The sequence below is a fragment of the Lemur catta genome, chromosome 11 (assembly GCF_020740605.2).
Source record: "Lemur catta isolate mLemCat1 chromosome 11, mLemCat1.pri, whole genome shotgun sequence".
Classification (NCBI taxonomy): Eukaryota; Metazoa; Chordata; class Mammalia; order Primates; family Lemuridae; genus Lemur; species Lemur catta.
In genome coordinates this window covers 37,934,785-37,958,313 of record NC_059138.1, presented here as the reverse complement: position 1 = coordinate 37,958,313, position 23,529 = coordinate 37,934,785, and the positions used below count along the sequence as shown (strand labels likewise).

Here is a 23,529-nt window from a genome sequence, read left to right as displayed (position 1 = left end):
AAAACATAAACCATGAAGAAGAAAGTGAAATTAGCATTAAAATGAAAAACTTTTGTATGACAGAAATCATAAAGTGAAAATATAAGCCATGAACACAGAGAAGACATTTGCAACCTATATAAAAAGTCAAGGAGTTAATATCAAGAATGCACAGCAGACGGAGAGGGTCATTTAGTCACTCTGGACACTGCCCTTGTGCCCATCCTCCTCTCCCCCTCTTAAAAAAAAAAAAAAAGAATGCCATAATTCAACTGGAAAAAAACAAGCACCACATTAGAAACATTAGAAAAATTGGCAAAGGATATGAAAACGGGAAACCAAATGGCCAATAAATATAGGAAAAGACCACCAACCTAAATAGCAATCAGAGAAACACAAATTTAAAAAACATCGAAGACACTATTTCAAACTCATCGGACTGGCAATAGTCCATTAACATCAAGTACTGGCAAGAATATGAAGCAACAGGAACTCATGTTTACATATTAACGGTGGAAGACTAATTTAGTGTAAGCACTTTGCCCATTTTGTAATACAAGGTTACAACTGATAATGTGAACATCTCACATTACAACAGTTCCATTTCTAGTGATATGTCCTAGAGAAGTCTTCACACATTTCAGAAGAATGTTTCCATGCTATTTGTAATAGTGAAAAGTAGGAAAAATCTATCTCACTAAAGAAAAGGCTATACCTGTAATCATTTATTTCCTTAAAAATATCTGATGCTTAAAATAAAGCACTCATTATATATTATTATCTGTACACTTATCTGTTAATCTGAAATACTACATAATTAGAATTTTAAAAATTAAGCGTGAAACATAAACAAGCAATAATGCCTTTAACATTTACAGTATGTTAAATTTTAAGTATCTCTATCCAAGTGACCTCTATTTGCAAAAACATTAGTAATGATGATGTTTATAAGTAATTCTTTACAACCTATCACCTAGTAAGTGGAAACTTTTATTGCTTCTGTCCGGGAAATTATCCTACAAATTGCTTAACCCTGTAACGCTGACTCAAAAATAGGGAGTGAAAAGGCAACAGAATTCCTTTTTAAATCTACTCTAATCTCAATATACCCTTTTAATCTCATTGACCCTATAAACATCTACCACCAACAGAAAAATAAAACACACCAAAACCTGTAGATCGCTTCAATAAAATGGGAGAAGCTTGTAAACCTGAAGCTTATCCTGCCTGATTGCCCAAAACCAAATCCCTCCATGCCTAGTGCCATGAATTCCTGGTTAAGAATCTCTATATTAAATGCTATCAAAAGTTAATAATGATAGCTAACATTTATAGAGTACCTACTATTAATATACACTGAACACTGTTTTAAGAACTTTACATTTATTAGCTCACTTCATTCACATAAACACTCTTTGAGGTCAGGAAAGTGGTTTTACTTTCTGTGGTTTCAGTTACAGTACAGTACAATAAGATATTTTGAGAGAGAGAGATCACATTCACATAACTTTTATTACAAGGTAGTTATAATTGTGCTATTTTTAGTTATTATTGTTAATCTCTTACTGTGCCTAATTTACAAATTAAACTTTACCAGACATATGTATGTACAGGAAAAAACCCAGAATATATAGGGTTTGGTACTATCCATGGCTTCAGGCATCCACTGGGGGTACTGAAACATATTCCCAGCGAATAAGAAGGGACTATTTAGCGTATTTCCAATTTTTAGATAAGCAAATTGATGCATACAGACAGTAATTTGCCTAAAGTTAAATAGTAAATGGTGAAGACAAGATTCAAATCTAGGCAGTTTGGCTCTAAAACATACACTCTTAATCAGGAATCTCTGCTGACTAATTGGATAGTCAATTAGAAAAGGTTTATCAGGAAAATTTAACTTGAGAGTTATAAATATTTTCTAAATGACAGTGAAAGAAAAAGGATACAACCACAGTCTCCTAAGTATTTTTGTCTGTTTTATTCCTTGCCAAACATTTTAAAAAACTATTGTGATGCTATTTCCTGCTTTGAAAATTGTTTCTATCTTGCATTGCTCATACCTTTAAAATGAAGGTTTCTTTGTAATATAACAATCAATGCACTCTTTCTTTCAATTTCTTTATTAAGTTGGTTGCAAAAAAGATACATTCTCATATTGACAATTCTTGTCATGAATAAAAGCAACAAAAATAAGGCAATAGCAAGATGTGCTTCACATATAAACATTCATGTTGTAAGAATAAGAAATCTGGATCCCTGTACAACAAAGATTAGGAAGCAAAATGTGAATAAGCTCTGTATTTAGAATATACTCAAATGTGTGTGCAAAGACAACAGACCCATAATATAGCTCATTTAGGTGCCTTTGTTTATGATGCATAATTCCTTAATCATTCGTGAAGTAAGAATGAACATTAAGAAACATGAAATTCAAACTGCATTTATTTTCACAATATCAATGCTAAACTCAAAATAGCAACTTCATTGACTCTAAATGGTAAGTTTTCAAAGGTAAAAGGCAATCTTAATTTTTTTTAACCCTCTGAATAGGGTCTACATAAAAAGGTAGATTATTTTACTCTATTTGCAAGGAGACTAGGTCTCAGCCTGCGCTTAAATAACATGAGCAACAAAGGACAGCAAACAAACAGCACAAAGAGTAACGCCCATATAAAAATACCTAGCTGAACCATGCTCTTTCTGCTTATATAGCAAGCCTATTAAACCACCAGCATAATAGAAGCTTACACCTCATGCAACAGAATTACTAAATTAACTACATATCTAATTTCCAAATCCCTGCTCCCAACACAATTTTAGTACACCTATGAAGTACAGCAGGTTATTTAGAAAAACAAAAATAAAACATATACCAAGTCTTTGCAGTTTAAAATTTTTCATAACATGAATATTAGATATAAATTTTGAACTAAATATTTTTTTTCTAAATACAATTTGTGTAACCAAGGCTTCCTTAAAGACCAGTCTTAGGTAAATGATCTGTACAAACTTATAGTAGTGTATATTCCAAATAAAGATTTTTCTTCCTATTACATATGACATTATAACTGTTTTCTGAGTGAAGCTACATGTTAAGGTTTAAGATGTAAACACTTTGGTAGGCAAACAGCTTAGTGAAAAAATTACTGTTCATTTGAAAATGTATATCATCTCATAATAGGCCCCTGAACTTTCAAATTTACATTCGAGAATACATTTACATCTTAAACTTCTAGGAAAAAGGTACAGGCTTTATGTAAAAAAGCAGCAAAATTTTAAACCCACCAATTTATTGAAAAAGCCATTACTTTTTATTAGAAACAAATAATGGTTCTCAAGATGTTGGTAACATGTCATAGTATTGACATATATTTCATACAGTGTATTTCTCCCTTTAATTACATTCCAGCAGGAGGTGGAATACCTCCTTGGCTATGGGGGGCAGAAGTATTTGATGGACTGTGTAGGCTGGTCTCCTTGTACACAAACCAAGCATTTCCTCCCCAAAGTATCATATTCAGAAAGCCAAAGATCTATGAAAGAAAAAAATAAATATGAAAATCCACTACCTACTGGAAAATTCATGCCCTACTTAAAAAATCTGTTTTCCCTTAAATATTTAACATTGTCAGGCAGTATACCATTATTTCATTTAAAGTTTAATACCACAAAGTGAAATAACAAAGGATTTTATATTTCAATGTACAAAAATTGTCTATATAAGGACTTATTCCCAATGAAATAAATCTAAACCTCTAAATCTGTAAATATAAAATCACAACTAAAAGAAATTTCATTTTTGCACGTTCATTATCATCAAAAAGATGGGATTAAATTTGAGAAAAGGGAAACTCTCCTTTTATTACTTTGTATTTGGACTTTGGTGCTTCAGGGTGAAAAGGAACAATAGGAATCTATGTTGCCTTCTTTTGAGGGCTTTCACTTTTCTCCCATTCAGAATGATTATCAACTGCCCTTGTGTACCTTTTCCTATTTCCCTTCCATCTGCACCTACTGCTCCAATTCAACAGTTGTAGCCAGAGAGAAGAGGAGCCACAGAATTTTACTTCCCATCCTATACACATTAGTCAACCTAAAAGAAATTAATCTTTCCAGATATAAATCTGACTAGACACAAGACAGTCTCATAGATGAATAAACTGAAGCCACCTTATTTTAATAGAGTCCTTCATAAATATAATAGTGACTTATGCAGTAAGAGTGGGGCAAGAGGCTTGAGAATACTGCATATTACCAAAGGCCAAAGATTTACATCTTTTTGTATATTTGTATACAAAAACAACATTTCTGATATTGTCCAACTCAAAGCACTGTCAAAATAAATGCAAAAAAATTGACTTTTAAATTACAAAGTTATAAAACAAAAATTTGGGCAAATTGCTTTATAAGGCAGTGCTGACTTCATTCACTGGAAAAAATTTTCTTGAAAAGACATGAGACCTCTCTGAACACAATATACTCGGTATATTGATAATGTATTTAATAAACACCTGTATTTTGGAAAAAATAGACAAAATAATATTTAATATTTCATAAAGACTAAATTTTATAGATTACTTAAGAAACCATAAAAATATTACCTTCACACGCCCAGAACAAGTCAGATTTAGAGAGCAGGCTCTAAAGTCAGATTGGGTTCAAATCTTGGTTCGCAATTTACCAGCTGTGTCACCTTGGGTGAGTTAACATATCACTACCTTCTACATTCCTCTTAGAATGGTTAGATAATTTATTAAACAAGATTTGAGTGTAAAGCCCTTAACACAATGCCTAGCATATAATTTCAATAAACATTAGCAACTATTATTACTGCCTTTCAAATAAAAGTCCTGCTTCATCAATTTTAATAAAAAGACTCAGTTATAATCTTGTTTACAGGTAATAATTTTTTTTTTTTTTTTTTGAGACAGAGTCTTGCTTTGTTGCCCGGGCTAGAGTGAGTGCCGTGGCGTCAGCCTAGCTCACAGCAACCTCAAACTCCTGGGCTTAAGCGATCCTCCTGCCTCAGCCTCCCAAGTAGCTGGGACTACAGGCATGCGCCACCATGCCCGGCTAATTTTTTCTATATATATTTTAGTTGGCCAGATAATTTCTTTCTATTTTTGGTAGATATGGGGTCTCGCTTTTGCTCAGGCTGGTCTCGAACTCCTGACCTCGAGCAATCCACCCACCTCGGCCTCCCAGAGTGCTAGGATTACAGGCGTGAGCCACCGCGCCCGGCCTACAGGTAATAATTTTGTTAACAAACTTTTCTTCACTGTTATAAAGGTAAACACTGTACTGTAATTAGAATTCTGATAGTTTAGGAAAAATAAAAACCAACATACTCATCCAGAGATTTATTTAAAATTACTGCTTTCTTAAATTACTAGTAAGGTTTTTGTAATATGTGAAATAAAAAATTTTATAAACAATGCATACATACCACTGATACATTTAGGGATCCCATACTGGTCACAGAGCCAAAATAACACATCACTCCTGTCTTCTTACATGGCCCAAGTTCCTGAACAATACTGGGACCAGTAGCTATTTTAATATCTGTAAGAGCTTTAGCCCAGGCTGAAGTGCTCACCAACCACAAAAAAGTGACAACAAGAGTAACAACAAAGTCCTAAAGCAAAAATATGTATGAGTTAATAATGAACAGTTAATTTAAAAATACTAAATTCCAAATCCATGATGAAGAAATTGAGATTACAATTAACCCCATGGTACTAATGGCCTTCATGATATACTTTATTAAAAAGGTCACAGCATAGTAAACATTGTTGTTTACTCTTACTAGCACAGTGCCATCCATAATCTGTTTTGATCATCCCCCTCTCCCATATCACCTTTTCCCAGCTCACTCTCTCTGGCATCCCAATCTCAAAAATCCCTTGACCCCACCAGGACCGGCAATCTGATCCTACCATTTTTGTACTGTCTCTCAACTTCACTCATGTCCTCACTTCCTTTAATTCATTTATATTCTAAGGTCTTTCATTATAATCCCTTTCATACACTCTCAACTCCCTTATGCTTCTCCTGCTTCCATATACTGTTTTAGCAAAACTTTAACTTTAGTTAAATCTAATTCTCCATGAGACAGATAAGGAAATGGTGAAAAGCACACAACTAAGATGACTTGTCTCTTTTTAAATTCATGACCACAAATTTTAAGAATGCTCATTATGTTAAGAAAAAGACAACAAAAACTCTTTCAAAACATCTTATCAGTAGTAACTTTTTACTGAATCCCCTGCTGTTTATCACATTTCTAAGAATAGAATGGATGGTTTTAATATTTTAGATAGTTTCTTATTCAACTAACAAAATGAAGAAATGAGAACCATTTATTCTCCTTACCCAATCTTCTCTGCTAGGGAACTACAATTTTGTCAAATAGTATTGGTTAAAAAGATCTAAATAACACTTTCTTTAAGTATGCATTTGTATAATATGAAATGTAAGTCCTATCTTGTTTGGTCTTCCTTCAAATAATTGACCCGAGGGGGAATAATGCAAAATTTGTATCTTTTTGATGCTATATACTCTAAGCATATAGGTACCTTCAAGGATAGGAGCTCTTACACATCTGCAGCAAAACTCCCTCCAAGCTCAGAATAGGTTTTGAAGCTTATGAGAGAAGTTTTGTTTTTTAAATAAATCTGATTAGTTTTAAATTATTTTGCCAGCCAACTTTAATCATTTATTTAGGATAAATACCAGTAATCTCTTATGAGATATAGAAACTATGCTATATAGCCTGCCCACCTGGTCAAACAGCATTGAATAAATGCCTTGTGATTAGAGAACCAAAAACAATTACTAATTATACAAACACGGAGGTATTTGCATTTCAGCTCTCCGCTACTCATCCTTTTAAAAAAATGTAGATCAAAGAGAAAAGGCTAGAAATATTATAGCTTAAATTTTCTGCACTATGGAAACGCTCCCCTTTCTACTGCTGTACTCTGCTGTACATTCTGGGGCAGGTAAACATTTTCTAAACACTTGCTAGAAATACGATGCCTTTTGGAGAACTGATATATAATATAAGGTTATCACATGTTAAACAAGTTCTCCCCTCTGGCCTGAAGTTCATATGTCAAATCCTCTTAATTTTTAAGTATTTTCTTCATTCCAAATTCTTGTGTTTTTTTCTGGGTACGTATGCTATTTCAATCTACTTTGCTGATGGCTTAAGTTATGACATTCTTATCTTTCAAAAGCAGGAACTTCTCTGAAAATGATGCACAAATTAACCCTAGGGTGAAGGAAAGTGGGGGAAATCCTGGTGCCTACAGACCTGTCCTACTCAGGGACTCCAGTCATACTCTACTCCAAGTGAACGGTGCCACTTAGAGTTCTGCAATACTAAACCCACAGCTGCCTGGGGCATCTCTGCTCCTACCAGTAAGTCAGGATATGATTCATAAAAGATTTTTAGGATTTGAGAAACCCTATTTTTGTTGGTTTCATTTTCTGGGGAATTCTCAATTATCCACATTGTCTAGACCTCTTAATCTCCTGCTACTTGACACAAAAATGTGCTATATTTACTTCAAAAAAGAATTAAAGTAGATTGAAATTTTCATAATTGAAATAATTCTAGAAATACCTCAGCACAGAATTGAGAATATTGCTAAAAAAATCTTATCCTCATTCACAAACAATACCTAAAAATCAATGTCATTTTTGTTTATATTTAAAAATGTAGGCATCTCAAAAAACTTTTATATTTATATGATTAAATTAAAAAGAGAACTAAAATTTAATTTAGAAGCTGGACTTTACAGACAAGAAGCACCCATTATTTGCTACAGCAACAAAAACCCACTTAAGGAACCAATTCTGCATTATTTCTTTATACAACCACTAATGATCATTGTAAGGTGGAAAATTACTTGTGAATTTCTGTATGATGCAACTAGAGCAGTTTTACAGTTTTATCACACAGGAAAACCCTCTACAAAAATAGATCTGAATGCTGTTTTAAGAAGTTTGGTATTTTTAAAGTATACTAGATAAAATATGAGAAATAAATCATTGAAAGATTTAATAAAATAATTTGTTGGGATAATGACAAAATGGCAAGAAATATCTTCTAATAAAAAAGAATTTTAACAAAATATAATTATCTATGTGATCACCTTAGTCCCTTTTTAAATTAAATAAGGCTTGAAGAGTCTGCAGAAGATACAGATTCCTAAAATACAATTCCTGCTGAATAAATACTGCAAATTAAAATAGTTGATGTCTTATCTTTTTGAAAGACCCTTAATAACCAAGAAGTATTTTATGAAAACATCTAGTTTTCTTATGTCCTCTAAGACATAAGAAACAGAATAAATCTGAATGATAAAAGATTGTTTTATCCCTTACTTACCCATTTGCATTCTTATAATCCAGGCAGCAAAAATAAAAAATAGATGAATATATAAAACTTGTTATCTTATTTAATAACCCTTCATATTTAAACAGCCTTTCCTTTAAAGTGACTTCCCAAATAATTAGCAGATGTAGTGTTTTCTCATACACATAAATGATCAATATCACAAAAATACCTCTGTTTTCTCTTCAAGTCAATAGCACTAATACTGACTTTGTAGTTATTCTTTTATAGTGGAGGTCCAGCTTAAAACCATGGCTTATCTCTGGATTTGCTGCCACCAATAATCCAGGACAGCTTCTACTAACTAAATCTCAGAGAATATTTTATTTCTAGCTCAGCAGACTCTAAAGCCAAGAAAAATATCAGGACTTTAATTCCAAAACCTTTGTTGGCATCTCAAAGATTCAAAATTAGCTCATGGATGCCACTAATGCTGAATAGAAGAATTATCTGGTTCAGATTTTAAAGCGTTTAGGAATATAGATCAAGAATCAGCAAACTTTTTCGGAAAAGGGCCTCATAGTAAATAATTTTTTATCTCTGTCACAAGTACTCAACTCAAACACTATAGCATGAAAGAAGCCATAGACAATGTGTAAATGATTGGGTATGCCTGGCTTCCAAAAAAAAACTTTATATAAAAAAAGAGTGAGTCAGATTTGACCTGTGGGCCATAGTTTGCTAATCCCTGATACAGACAATTAAGCTCAATAAGATATTGTAAAGGCATAAAAGGGGCCTTCAAGAAAAAAGGTAAGTAGAAAGTTATGAGACTACTGGTATGACCACCAATTCTTAAATTAAAGGCATTAATTTCTACTTAATTTTTCTGCTGTTTGCAACCTAATATGCTTTATCACATATTTTAGTTTTTTACAGGTTAAAACAGAGTTAAAAACAAACAAATTTTCCCTAGAGTGCAAATAGGCTTAGAGAACTGGGTTAAACTTAACAATGGGAGAAAGCTCAATCTCATGGCAAACACAAGCCAAATTACATTGAACTGGCTTATGCCAAGAATTTTGATTTCCAGTGTAAAAATACCTATATTGAACTTCAAATATAACTTTAACAAATTATTTTTGTATATAAAAAATAAAATGATGACTTACAATCATGGGAAATTTACGACTATCCCGATATAGGTTCGTGTAACCAACATAAAGCAGAAGGGCTGCAATGCAGTACAGGAACACAAAGACTGCAAATGTAACATAGAAATGTGCAGAAGAAGAGTAATCTCCTATGAGGACATGATCTTTCCAAGTTACATCACACACATTTACATGTGGAGGTGTCTCAAATGATGCCTGATTCAACCTATTAAAATAAATGTATGAATTACTGGACTCTCCCAACAGAAACAGAAACACTTAAGCAGAATATTGAAATGATATTCCAAAAAATACTCCCCAAATATATTAAAAACATTTTCCTTTTGAAAAAGAGGTAAAATTCAAATATTTAAGTGAAATTTTCATAATAAACGTACATAAATTATACCTCATAATTGGTTTATGATTGAATACAGACTGAATTAAATATTTTCACACCAGATACTACCTTCCTGCAATAAGAAGATTAGCCAATTAGGAGGGATTATACCTAATAGTTTACAATTTGAGATATGATATTCCACTCTTGGAGGCAAAGTCTGTGTGACTAGCCCCAGGGGAGCCAATTATAATGATGATTTACATTTTAACCTTGGATTAATTAGGTACTAACTGAAAATTAACATTGCCTTTAATTTTCTCCATCCATAAATAGCAAAAATACTTATTACTAAAGATGCTGATAACAGCTCCTTGGCAGGAACTACACAGAAGAAGGGGCAGGAGATAGAGTGAGGCTTTGATGATTACTAAGTATTTGTTATCTGACTTATCTTTAATATAGAGATTTTATTTAATTATCAAAACATCCTTACAAGGTAATATTTCCAATTTATTGGACAAAAAAATTGAGTCTTAGATCACGTAAGTATAGTTAGTAAGTAGAAGAGTCACACCCTGGCTTAAACACAGGACATGTTCAATAAACTTTTCAATGCATACCAAAGTCAAACAGAAGGCTTCACAATAGAATTGTGTTTCTTCTATTTTAGGACTTCTCACACTACAGTGATGGAGCAGTCTCTATTTTGTTTTGTTTCTTAATTTCCAATCCACCATGGGATGACAGAATAAAAATGTCAAGGCAATGTCATACTGCTATGAAAGTTTCTAAATGCTTACTTTCACTTTCTGTATTAATTTGTCACAAACCAGGGAATGTTTGCAATCCGGCACTAGTCTGTGTACCAGTTTAAATAATTTTCTACCTCCCAATCAATAAATTACTCGAAATCTTAATGAGTCAATATGAAAGTAAAAAAAGTTGTTAAGCCATAAAAATAAATAAATAACTTACCTGAATGGATAACCAAAAGTAGCTGTGACAGTTTTATTGTCATTTGCAGGAGGACAATGCACTAGAATTTCTGTTTTCCCCTTAAACCCTCCACAGGTAGCAAAAGAAAAGATGGAAGCAATCTATACAAAGTGACACCACAAAAGAAAAAAGAAAAGAGAAGCATTACTGCACCCAAAACAACAAGGGTCATTAAAACTGTAAGTATGCCGATTATTAAAAACTGGCTAACATTCTAGAAATTCTTAATCATAAACTAAACATAGATGATGAAAAACATTTAAAAATTTATTTGCAAATCTCAACAAATGTCATTTTATTTTTGCCTGAGTATAATATAGGAATTAATGCACCAGCCCATATAACAATTAATTACTTACAATATAAGGCAGAAAATTCTACCCTCTGCTCACAAACCTCCAATGGCTTCTGAGCTCTCTCTGAATAAAAATCAAAGTTCATGTAAATCCTGCAAGATCCTTTTCTCCCTTAGTATTTCTGACCTCGTGTCATATTTCTGACTTTTTCTTTACCTAATCACTATACAAAAATGGTTTCCTTGCGATTCCTTTAAAGATATGGGATAAACTCCTCCTTCGGGGCCTTTGCACTAGATTTTCACTGTGCCTAGAATAAATGGTTCACTTCCTCACTCCCACAGCTTCCTGCTTCCGTATGACCTCAGAGAGGCTATTTCCTCACCATCCTGTATAAAATAACAGTGTCCCGTACACCCCATACTACCTGTTCCCTCTCTTTATGCTGCTCTACTTCTCCTCCATTGTTATTACCACTGCCTGACACAGCACTTAATTATTTGCTTGTCTGTCTCTCCCTAGAATAGAAACTTAAAGAGAGGTCAGGGACTTGGTTTTGCTCGGGGTCACACAAATTCAGCAAATGGTAGCAGATAAAATTCAATACAGATCTAACATCAAAGCCTATATTGAATACTTGATAGAACACCTCCCATGGGTTACTCCAGGGTCTTCAATCTTGTAGGCCATAATTGGTACCATAATAATTATCAAGGGATTTTTTTTTTTTTCCACGAAGAAGAGATACATGAAAAGAATCCGGTCACAGATATGAAGAGTCTAAGGTAAAGTCCAGCATGTAGTTTGGGGTCTTCTGTTAAGAGTTAATAGGTGATACGTGGTTTTTACAGGATTTCAAAATATGTAAAAATAACTTTTATTGGAAAATCTGTCATGAAGTCATTTTTTATCATTTGTACTAAAAGTTTTATGTAAAAAACAAGAATTAAGTGAAGATGGAAGAATGGATACTCTCTCAGAATTAATATGCATTAATGTACAGAGTGAAAACAAAAGGCCAGAAAATGAGTTTTGGGCCTATACCCACATTTAGGGCAAGAAAAAAGAAATGAGATACACAAATTGAACCAATGGAGCAGAATAAATAGGCCAGGAATAGACTAGTATATAGAGAGAAATTTATACCTAAAAGAGCTGACTTGGACATCACTGAGTGTGGTGGTTTTAGAGATCTGCTAACAGACTCTAATACAACTCCCATCAAGAGGTTGTGCTTAATCTCCCTTGAGTGTGGAATACACATAGACACATGCTTCTAGAGAAGAGAATATATTAATATTACTGCAGAAGAAATGGGATGTCTTTTTCTGAAAATGAGTTATGAAAAGACTGTAACTTCTGTCTTCCTTTTTTACTCTCTTAACTTCCTCATTTTCAAGGGGGCACCAGCTGCCATGTTGGGTGGCTATTCAGGCAACTTCTAGAGACTCATGTGGTGTGGAACCAAGGACTTCCAGCAACCACACAACTGGGCTTGGAAGTAGATCCTTTGAGGCTTGCCAACAGTCTTGTGAATGAGCTGGAGGCTTTGAGATGACTACAGCTTGACTGTAACCTTACAGGAGACCCTAAGCCCAAACCACACAGCTAAGCTGCTCCCAGATTCCTGACCCATAGAAACTGTGAGATAATCAATGTCCATTGCTTGAAGCTAAAAATACTAAGCTTTGGGCAATTTGTTACGCAGCAACAGATAACTAATACCAGGAAGGACTGTTCAATAAATGATCCAGATGAGTTGCAGACTTAAATGTAAAAAGTAAGGCTTTAAGAAATTTAAAGATAATAAAAAATAAAATCTGTGACCATATGGAAGAATTAAAGAACCAACCATAAGAGATTGTTAAATTCAACTACAGAAAAATAATTTTTAAAATCAAAAGTCAGCTTTTGAATACAAAACAAACTATAAACTAGATGAAAATATTTGTAATAAACATAATGTCATAAAGGATCTACTAGTAAACAGATCTAAGAGAAATTCTTGCTCAAATGTACTAAGAGGCATGTAAAAGAATGTTCATAGTGACATTGGTTATAATATCAAAAAATGAGGAGAAAAGCAATAGGAAAATGGATAAAATGCCACAGTATATTCTTACAATGGGAAATTATATAGCAAAAAAAATATAGGAACTATAGCTATCCACATCAACATAGATGAACAGTAAACCTACTGCTAAGTAAAAAACAAACAAAAAAAAACATGTTACATAGAACTAAAGTATGAAACCATTTTTTAAAAATCTGTTTATTTGTGTATATCACTTCTGCCATGATTTTTATTAGGCCCTCACCATTTTTCACTGGGAGTAACTCAGCAGGTTCTTTCTCTGATTTCCAAATGTCATTCCAATCACCACTCATTTTCTATAGCATGGGCTCTAAACCTGCAGTGTCCAGTAAAGTAGACAACAGCTACTTGTGGCTCTTGAACATTTTACACGTTGCCAGTCTAACTTGAGATATACTCTACTTTTTTTGTGTGTGAGACAGAGTCTTGCTCTGTCGCCTGGGCTAGAGTGCCATGGCGTTAGCCTAGCTCACAGCAACCTTAAACTCCTGCGCTCAAGTAATCCTCCTGCCTCAGCCTCCCGAGTAGCTGGGACTACAGGCACATGCCACCACATCGGGCTAATTTTTTCTATTTTTAGTAGAGAGGGGTCTCGCTCTTGCTCAGGCTGGTCTTGAACTCCTGATCTCAAGAGATCCTCCTGCCTCAGCCTCCCAGAGTGCTAGGATTAAAGGTGTGAGCCACCGTGCCCCACCATGAGATGTACTCCAACTGTAAAATATACATAGGATTTTGAAGATTTAGTATGGAAAAATGTAAAATATCCCGTTTATAATTTTTATGTTGATTACTTGTTAAAACAATCTGGATAGATTGGATTAAGTAAAATATATTGTTAAAATTAATTTCACCTGTTTCCTCTTTACTTTTTAGTGTGGTTAATAAAACAGTTAAAATTACTATGTGGCTTGCACTTTTGGTTCCCACTATATTTTATATTGGACATAGTTACTTTAGAGTGATGTCACATTGATCTGAAATAAAAATCTGATCGTGTCCCTCCTGTTTAAATGGACTTTCTCAATGGTTTTCCAGACCTAAATTAAAAAAAAAGAAAGAAAGAAAGAAAGAAAGAAAGAAAGAAAAGAAAAGAAGAGAAGAGAAAAAGAAAGAAAGAAAGAAATACAAAAAGCCCAAACTTCTTGACTTAGTATAAAAGGCATGGCTGATCTATCCTCAACTTTATCTTTCTAGATTTATGTGCGTCATATTCCCTGCCAGGTACTGTATGATTCACTTACATCTTACTACTTAATGTTCTGAAACACAGCATGTATTTATGTCTTAGATGTACACATTTCTTCTGCTGGGAATGCCTTCATTCTCTAATTTAGCTTATCTTTTAAGGCCCAACCCAATTCCTTATGGTAGAACTCCTTCTCCTGAGCTACCACAGACATTAATTCTATTACATATTAACTCTACTCATATCTACTACATGCGTTTTTACATATTAACTCTACGCATATTACATATTAACTCTACTCATATCTACTCATATCTATCTATCTCATATCTCATATCTGTTTTTCTTGGGCATCTTGCTTTATAAAAATAGAATGAAAAAAATCAGTTTCCTAATTAATACAAAAATGAGCAAATAAATGGCACACCACACTATATAGCTTGTTGCCTTTAAGACTATCACCTCTACTGCTTCCTTGCCAGACTGCCATGTCATTGCACCTGGTCATGTTTAGGATTTTCAGTGCCTACCTAGCAGAAGGCCTAGCACACAGCAAATGCTCATTAAATAACTGCTTAATTAAAGAAAAATTAATTTCTAATAACTTAAAACCATATTTTGAATCTTATATAACCATCATTTTAAAGCTATCTTTAAGGATAAAATAATGTCATGTTATCAATTCTGGTCTTACAGAAAAAAGGGATAAAGTACACATTTTATATTAAAGTACAAAATAATCAGAGGGTAAATGATCCAACTATCTTACTTTTCCCTATATTCTACTGCCATTTTGATCTAGATTGGAAATTATATAATGGCAGCCCATTGGTGAAACCTGACCTGCAGATATATTTGTGTGGTCTTTCTAGTACTATAAAAAATGTGAATTTGTTGTTGAATTTTTAGTATCAGGATGATGTACATACAAATTTGGATTTCCTGCTTCTCCTGAGCAGGTGTGAGAAAACTGGAAAATGGCAATATTATACCCACATTCTCATAAAGCAACAATCAGAACGGAGTGACAGATGCCATTTAAGACAGGGCATGTGCTTTCCAGACTGTCCCCCCTCTATTGCCCTCCGGACACATGTTAGTTGCCATTAATCAATGACTTATACTATTGTTTTTCTTCTAATCAGTTTGCTTCACTCATTTACTTTACAAGGCTAGTTCCTATGAGCATTTCAGTTTGTAATCCTAGTCTGAAATGAGGGAGTACTGGTATGCTGATTTATATTTCCTTGCTGCTTCTGAAATTCACCTTCCTATCCCTCCCTACTCCATGAAGAATGACTGAACTGCTGACATGGAATTCTATCAATAAAGTAACTAGTAAGAACCCAGGCACAGGGTGACAGCAAGCTTCTTTTCAGGTTGAAAATGTTTCATATTCATCACAGCAGCCCCAGGTTACCGGAGAAACAGTCCCACTTATATCTCTGCCCCCCAGATCCACCCACACTAGATGACCACCATGGCAGATCCCTCACTTATTCAGAGATCTGTAACCTCACGGTTAGTATTATAGCCTGGTTTTCTAGAACACTAGTTTCCAAAGCAGACTGGAATATCCAATTAACTGATGTAAAAGAAGAAAGTATTTAAACTTCTATTTATATTAACATCTACTTTTAGATTTAAATAAGGAATTAAAGCTTTACTGCAATTAACATACCACTGAAACCCATGCTGGGCCCCGATGTCAGACGTTCACATGTCAGCACAGCATGCTGGGTATCCTAAAGGTAAGGGGAGTCCCATACGTGGAACGACAATGGTAACCTCACCTATTCTTTCACTTTTAGTGTTCATGCATTACAATTTGAGTGTGCCTGGCTAAGAGGGTTTATGGAATAAATTATCTACTTTTAACCACCTAACCTTTACAAAATGGACCAGTGGCTTAAAAATATCTTCAAAGAAAACTACAGATTGATAATATACACACTCATGTACAAAAGAGAAAATGGAAGCAATAATATCTGACATGAGCTACATTCATCAGCCATATCACAAGGTAAAAACAGACTCTACTTAAATCACTAGAAGTGGGCAAAAAAATTTGAAATTATCAGAATAGTATCTGAAATAAGGATTTAAAAATATGAGTGAAATTACACTGAGTGTATAATATGCCTTAGGATACTAACATAGTAAAATATGCATCTAAGTTATAGATGCATAATAGGGCTCTGTGCATAAAATTTTACAGTGATAGAGTACATGATAAAAAATAATCTGGAAACCACTGGTATTTTCAATGAGTTATATCTATCCTGAAGTCTGAGTCACTTTCCTAACTCCTATTCCTAGACAATGCTCATTCTGAGGATTCTACTGGGGAACACTGTATTCATCTAATTTATGGGTGTCATTTACATGTTTCTAGTTGCAGGATCCTCAGTGCTATTTGATTTCATCATTAATCTGAAGTCATCTACTTGAATTTCTTTCTTTCCAAGGTTTATGAAAATGATATAAAAATATATTATGTATGAATGTTTATGTGCAAAACCAAATGTATGCTGGTTTTACTAAATCAAATGATTGATTATTCAGTACTTAAAATGAACTGTCAACAGCATGTTTGCCTTTACAATCATAAAATTAGATGCCTAGAGCCAAGGTATTAATTTTTATGAGTCAAAGTCTGAAACGTTTACTAAAGTTATTCATTTTTAAAAATGTTTTTATTCTTGATCCTGCCAACTGTACAATAAGCAATGAAGTCAGCTACAAAATGCTTCAGTTTCACTCTATCTCCCTCTGCTTCTAAAGCACAGTTATAGAAAGTTCTAAATAGCCTGCTAGTACAGTTCCACAATCCTTAAGAATTTGGATTATGAGACATAAATTCTAGAGTTCCGGAAGAAATAAACAGCTAGGAGTTTTTTACTTATTCTTACTCATCGTATGTTGAAAACATTTTTATGTCACCTTTATTCTTAAATAATTGTTAAGCTAAGTATAGAACTAAATATCTCCGAGGAACCGAAATATATTTATTTAAAAATCATTTTCAGATTCTTCTATTTTTCTATCTTTTGGAGTGAATCAATGTCCTGATTGTTGATCAGGCTGGCTGTCTTGAAGTCAGCCTGCCATTTCCTAGAAAACTGATAGTATTTGTTGCCACTGATATAATTTGAGCTTCTAAGTATTATAAAAAAGTTTTCTTCATGTGTTTTAGGATATTTGATGTAGGCTCAGCTTGACTATTTTTTCCCCCTTTCTATCCATGTCTACTGGTTTTATGGTCATTTCTGCTTGGCATTATGAGTCCCCCGGTCCAATACCACACCTTATGATGGGACCCCGAAAACACCAACAATAAGAGAATATTCAAGTTATCACAAATCGAGACCTTAAGCCTCTAGGTAGATTGGTCCAGTCCAGGTCTTAGGTGACTGTATCTCTTTCTTTCTTTATACACTTTTAAGTACTCAGCTCCATGTAAGTCATAAATCAGATAGCAGCTTGAGCTTTTTCCAGATTTAATTCCCAGATCTGAGAATGGTTCTTCTCCCATTCATATTTTCTGTTGTTTCTGGTCCCCAGTGATATTTACCTTTTATTAGAACAACAATTCTCAATGTGTGGTCTGTGGACCCCTGGGAGCTTCCAAGATTCTTTCAGGAGTCCACAAAGGTCAAAAATAGTTTAATAACAATACTAAGAAATTACTTGCCTTTTACACTGGCCTTAACATTTGCTCTAATTGAGAAAACACATTGGTGGGGAAAACTGCTGGGCTTTGGTAAGAATCAGCAATAGTAGCAAACTGTATTTCATTGCCACACACTTGCAATTTAAAAAAAAGTCAGTTTCACTTAAGAATATCTTTGATGAAGCAGTACAAATTATTTTTATTAAACCTTGACCCTTGAGTCTTAATATTCTGTATGATGAAATGGGAAGTGTAAATAAAAACTTTTGCTGCATACCAAATACAATGGTTGTTTTCAGATAAAGCATTTAAGCAAATGAGTTGTAAGCTGAACTAGTGTCTCGTCTGGCTCCTTCTCTCTTTTTTTTTTTTGTTAACACCACCAAAACTCTCCCATCTTCACAGTGGGTTCATGCTCACTGCTTTCACTTTCTTAACCACACATCCATTCAGCTTACCACAATCTGGCTTCTGATTTTACCAAAACTGCTCCTACTAAAGCCAATAGTCTCTGATTACCAAAACCAAGGGACACATTTTAGTACTTATTCTACTTAACCTTCCTGTTGCACCTACCATTTTTGAGCACTCTTTTCTTGAAATTCTAATAATAATGATGCCAAGATGTTATTTATCTCCATCTTCCTAACCATTCCTTCTCCCCTTGGCAGCAGTTATCTGTTAAATCTGCAGCCCAAGCTTGTATTTTAAACTCTAGATTCACATATACAATTGCCTATTGGATACCACCACTTATATAAGAGCTAAAAGAGACCACAAACTCAATACATCCCCTATTGACCTTCCATAAAAAAATCTGCTCCTCTTCCTCTTAAAAACATACCTTGGATAATGATGCTACTACCAACCCAAGTCAGAAATACAGCAGTCATCTTAGAGTCCTCCCTCTTCTTCACCTTCCAAATATATCCTATTAATAATTTCTAAACCTCTCTATCCCTAATGCAACTAATTTTAGGCCCTCATAATTTCTTAAGCAACAGATCTCCCTTCCTCCAAGTCTGACCTTTTTAATCCACCCTCTACACTGCTGACAAAATGATAATTTCTAAAAGGGAAATCTAATTATATTATTCATTTGTTTAAAACCCTTGAGTAACTCCCTACACCCTATAGTAGGGATTCTGGGCTTGTTATCCAAAAAACACCCCAATATTCTGTACTCTGCACATATGCATTTTCCTAAGGGCCCAGATTCCCAAAGATTAACCTGAGGCGGCAAGCCCTTTGAAACCTTTCGGAATCATCTCAAACCATATCCTTCCTATACATATTCCAGCCAACCCCTAATTACTTATACCAAGTTCTTATACAGGGCTATGCTGCTTCAACTTTTCACACCACTGAACTTAAGAGTCCCTTTGCTTGGAAAGACACTCCTCAGCCACTCCCCAAGTGAACAAGTACTCATCCTTCAACTGTTTCCTCTCTGAAGTCCTCCCTAGCTCCTCCAAGCAACTGCTCTCACCTACCTTTCATCTACTACATTTTGCATATGCTTTATTACAGTATTTATTATATAGCACTTTCATATTTATTTTCATGCCCTTCATCCTTAATAGATCATGAGGAAAAGACCATATTTTACTCATGTTTGTATGCTAGTGTTTAGCACAGTGCTGATATGTAATAGATACTCAAATATTTGTTGAATAAATATTCACTACACCATTAACAATGTGTAGTCTGTTCATAAAAGGCTCTCATGTGGATTAACAAGCTGTTCAAACTAAGTATAGTATTTCCTTAAGCTTAAAACAGGACATTTTTCAAAATACATCAGAAACTAATGAACTCATCACTAGTGCTTTAAAATATTAAGGAAAAAATTTAAGTTTTTAAAAAACTGGACAAATAATGTAAGCACAAATATAAATAACTGCTTAATTTAAGTGAAAAATCTAAGTTATTAATTATAAATTTAACTGTAATCCTCAATGAGACTCAATCTACTAGGTGAAGACTCTTTCTTAACTTTCATATTTGATTAGCAATGTGATTTTTCCTCCTGCAATTTTTAATTTTTATAGGCCAAATAACTTTCTTTATATATAAATATGAACCTACATTTAAAAAACTCTATGTATATACATTTATGTGTCTTGAAAGCAGACAGCTGTATGAAATCAGCACTATTTCAGTTTTCAGCAAACACCAAGCAAAACTCTCCGGGAATGGTGTAGGTAGGAAATCCTATTAAGTACCCATCAGAGAATTTGACTTTTTGTGTTGCTTTTAAAAACATACTCGGTACGTTAATTTAAAATAGGAAACTGGAAGTTCTCATTCTTCTTCTTCACCTTATCACTGAAATAAAGGGTGGAAGAGTAATGGATGTAAATGTTGCTGGCTATAAACACAGCTTGCCCTCACAGAGGACAGATGCCAGCTGTCTATTAATACGAACCTGAAAATGAGCACTGAAATATGTACTAGGCCACTAAGTTCGAGGGAAGCCTGCAGTGCCTGGTTTATTCGCTAACTCCTCCAAGTGACTGATCATTGCCAAGGTCGAATTAATAAGTCTCCTTTGATGTTAATGATTGTGAGAGTTCCCAGGAAAGGACTAAAAGCTGACTTTCCAATCAAGATGTTGCTTGGAAATACCCACAACAAACTCAATGTCCATTCCTGGCGTGTTAATTGAACCGAACTGACTCGATGCGTTTTGTTAAAAGTCCTTTACTCCGCTTCTCAGGCCCACAGTTTATTTTTAACTATTTTTATTTCGGACCCAATTTTAAATCAAATCAAGAAGGGAAAGCTTGTCAAATCATTTCCGCAAGACAAAGTCGGCTTCCGAGGCAGCCGGGCCTTAAGTGGGCACAAGGCAGGGACGCACCCGCTGACCCCCTCGGGGAGCGACTTGGGGCGCCGGGTTTCGGTCCGACCGCAGCAGGAAGGTTTCCCTTCCTTTGCGGGAGGCAGTGGAGCCACAGGGAAACCTGAACTCCCCCTCCACGGGGGCACCCAGAGGTGAGGTCTGGTGCGGGGAGGGCGGCTCCGCCCGGAGCTAGGCGGCCGAGGGACTCGTGATTCGACGCCGCCCGCGGCGTCTCCGCCCCGCGCGGCCGACCCGCGGCCTCCCTGCCCTCCCCTGCCGCCCACTCCCGTCCCGCGGCGGCGGCGGCGGCGGCGGCCTCGGAGCTCGCGCGGGTCCCACCTCCCCGCCGAGGGCCTCGCCGCGCGGGCTGCACTCACCCACTGGAGGACCTTGATGAAGCCGAGTGGCTCCTTGAGCGGGTTGAGGTTGATCTGGAAGGCGGACATCCTCTGAGGAAAGGAGAGAGAGAGGGAGTCAGGGCGGCGGGGCGGAGGAGGAGGGGATCAACGGCACCCGCGCGTCCAGGCGGCGAGGAAGGGCAGGCCGGGCGGGCGGGCCGGCTCGGGGGCGGGCCCTGGTGGCCGCGGGGCGGGGCGGAGCGGCGGTTGAGCCGCCGGCCGTGTCGCTGGGGCGGAGACGGAGAAGGACGGCCGAGGAGGCGAGGGGCGGGCCGGGGCTGGGACGGCGAGGCTCCTCCCCGGGCCGCACCTGGCCGAGCCGGCTGATCCGCTGGCGAACCAAGTAGATATTGGACGCCATGCTGCGTGCGCCGCGCCCCCTTCCTTGAGGTCCGGCCCCCGGCGCCCAGTCTCCTGCCGCGCACGCGCGCGCAGTTCAGGCCCGCGCCGCGCTTCCGGGTCCGCGCCTGCGCAGCCGGGGCCGCCTCGCGAGTAAAGGCCTCGCTGCGCCTCTCCACGCCGGCTTCGTTGGCGCGCAGCGCTCGTGGCCGGCCTCTGCTTCCTCCCATCTCCTTCACAGATCTCAACTTTTAGGTGAATTTATAATGTACTGACACAGCTAGAGCCTCGTTTCAAGGCTTGTATTAGGGGCCTTTTATTAAAATGGTGGAAAGTTATTGCGGAGCCACGGGCTTTTGGCCACCATGCTGTAGGGTACCTCGGAAACGTGATGCACCAAACTCTCCTGCGGGAATTAGGTTTTTCAAAGTTATCAGAGTCACGGTTGAAAGATGAAAAGAAAGGTTACACTTAATAGAAAAAGGCCCTGAACAGGCCCTTGGAGACTTACACGCTCCTACCGTGTCAAGTCCTCTACTTGGGGTGCACTTGACGTCGTTCTTCAGAAGGCTGACACCTCCTTCAAGACTTGGGTGACAATTTAGGTGAGCTTTGCTCCTAGCAGCTAGTTATCCGAGCACCCCAAGGCAGTGATCTCCTTGCTGGCTTCCTCAATACCTGGAAAGTTCCTGGAGAGCTGGAGTGGTGTCCTGTTCATATTTATAAGATGGTTAACAACGTGTAACACCTGGTAAATAAGGAAGAAAGGACATTAACACTAGAGGATCCCCATACCAGCCTCCAAGTATTACTGTGTATACACGAACTAAATTTCCAAGCACAAATATATAAATTAGGTTACTTGCCATTGAAGTTATTCTATCAGGGTTGACAACTGTCGTTGAACGTCTTTCTAGAAAGCTAACCATTTCTCTTTTGAGACCTATTTACCTCCTTTGCTGCCCAGAGAGTGCAAAGAATATATTTTAATTTCCTTGCACACAAAGACAATCTTATTCTTTTTATCCTGGCTCCCATTCCTCAGTCTCCAGCACACTCAGTCCTCAGAGGGTGCCTAATGGATGGTTGCAGATTCCTCTTACTAAGCAAGAAGGCATCATAGATGCCCCTCAGGGTTAGGTCCATGGAAGGTGACCTGGCATTGCTACCCAGTGCACCTGAGGCCACTATGAACTGTATTCCAGGTCTTCCAGCGCTCTCTCTCTGTATCTCTCCCTCTCTCTCCCTGGTTTCTATACCTTCCTCTCAGTACTTTTCTTTTTGTTCTCTTTAACCAGTTTTTTAAAGCTTTTATTCCCATTCTGTTGAGGCCTTTTGGGTGGGGGTATTGGAGATGCAGGGTGAAATAGTGAATAGTAGGACTGTTTAATTTGAGCTTCACATTCACAGAGATTCAAATTAGACTCTTAATGTTTCAATATGAGATGTACACTGACAAAGTGGGAAGATGTTCACCTTGCAACTTAAATATTAACTTTACAGATCTAAAACATTTCATAAGTTAGTAAACCAGTTTTGGTGTTTCTTCTTCTTTGTTTTCATTTATTCAAATCTCAGAAATGGGAATTGGCTGGGTGCTTTCTCAGCTTCTGAGCTTATCTTTCTGTTGTTTTCTGATCAGCCTCTTGTCACTTTCTTTCCTCCTTGTTCAAGCCCACCAGTGGCAGGCATGATTGGTTGTTGCTTCACCCCAGGAGACCTTTAGTACTAAAGTACACTCCTTAAACTTTAGAAAGGTCCCTTCCTTGGCCCTATGCCACTAGTTTTTAAAGGCAGAGACCACTGAGGGTGAGCAGAACCACACCTGGTCACTTGTCTGAACTTGTTCACAGGATCTGACTCTGCAGAACAAAACAGAAG

The 23,529-nt window shown here is 36.4% G+C and overlaps 1 protein-coding gene across 1 annotated transcript; it reads right to left on the bottom strand.

Moving 5' to 3' along the window:
* Window positions 1-2,086: 2,086 nt before the first annotated feature.
* Window positions 2,087-21,511, bottom strand: SYPL1 (synaptophysin like 1). The gene is made up of 5 exons (XM_045564941.1): window positions 21,289-21,511; window positions 10,796-10,917; window positions 9,496-9,703; window positions 5,429-5,617; window positions 2,087-3,515 (listed from the first exon to the last, which is right to left on the bottom strand). The coding sequence occupies exons 1-5, from the start codon at window positions 21,355-21,357 to the stop codon at window positions 3,381-3,383; spliced, it is 723 nt and encodes a 240-aa protein (XP_045420897.1). The 5' UTR covers window positions 21,358-21,511; the 3' UTR covers window positions 2,087-3,380.
* Window positions 21,512-23,529: the final 2,018 nt, after the last annotated feature.

Excerpts from the sequence above, each read along its gene's own strand:
- SYPL1 (XM_045564941.1), bottom strand. The coding sequence starts at position 21,357 with ATGTCCGCCTTCCAGATCAACCTCAACCCGCTCAAGGAGCCACTCGGC. Across the intron at positions 5,618-9,495 it reads GTCGTAAATTTCCCATGATT|GACTTTGTTGTTACTCTTGT; the intron begins GTAAGTCATCAT and ends TTTTTGCTTTAG. Across the intron at positions 3,516-5,428 it reads GATCCCTAAATGTATCAGTG|ATCTTTGGCTTTCTGAATAT; the intron begins GTATGTATGCAT and ends TTTCTTTCATAG.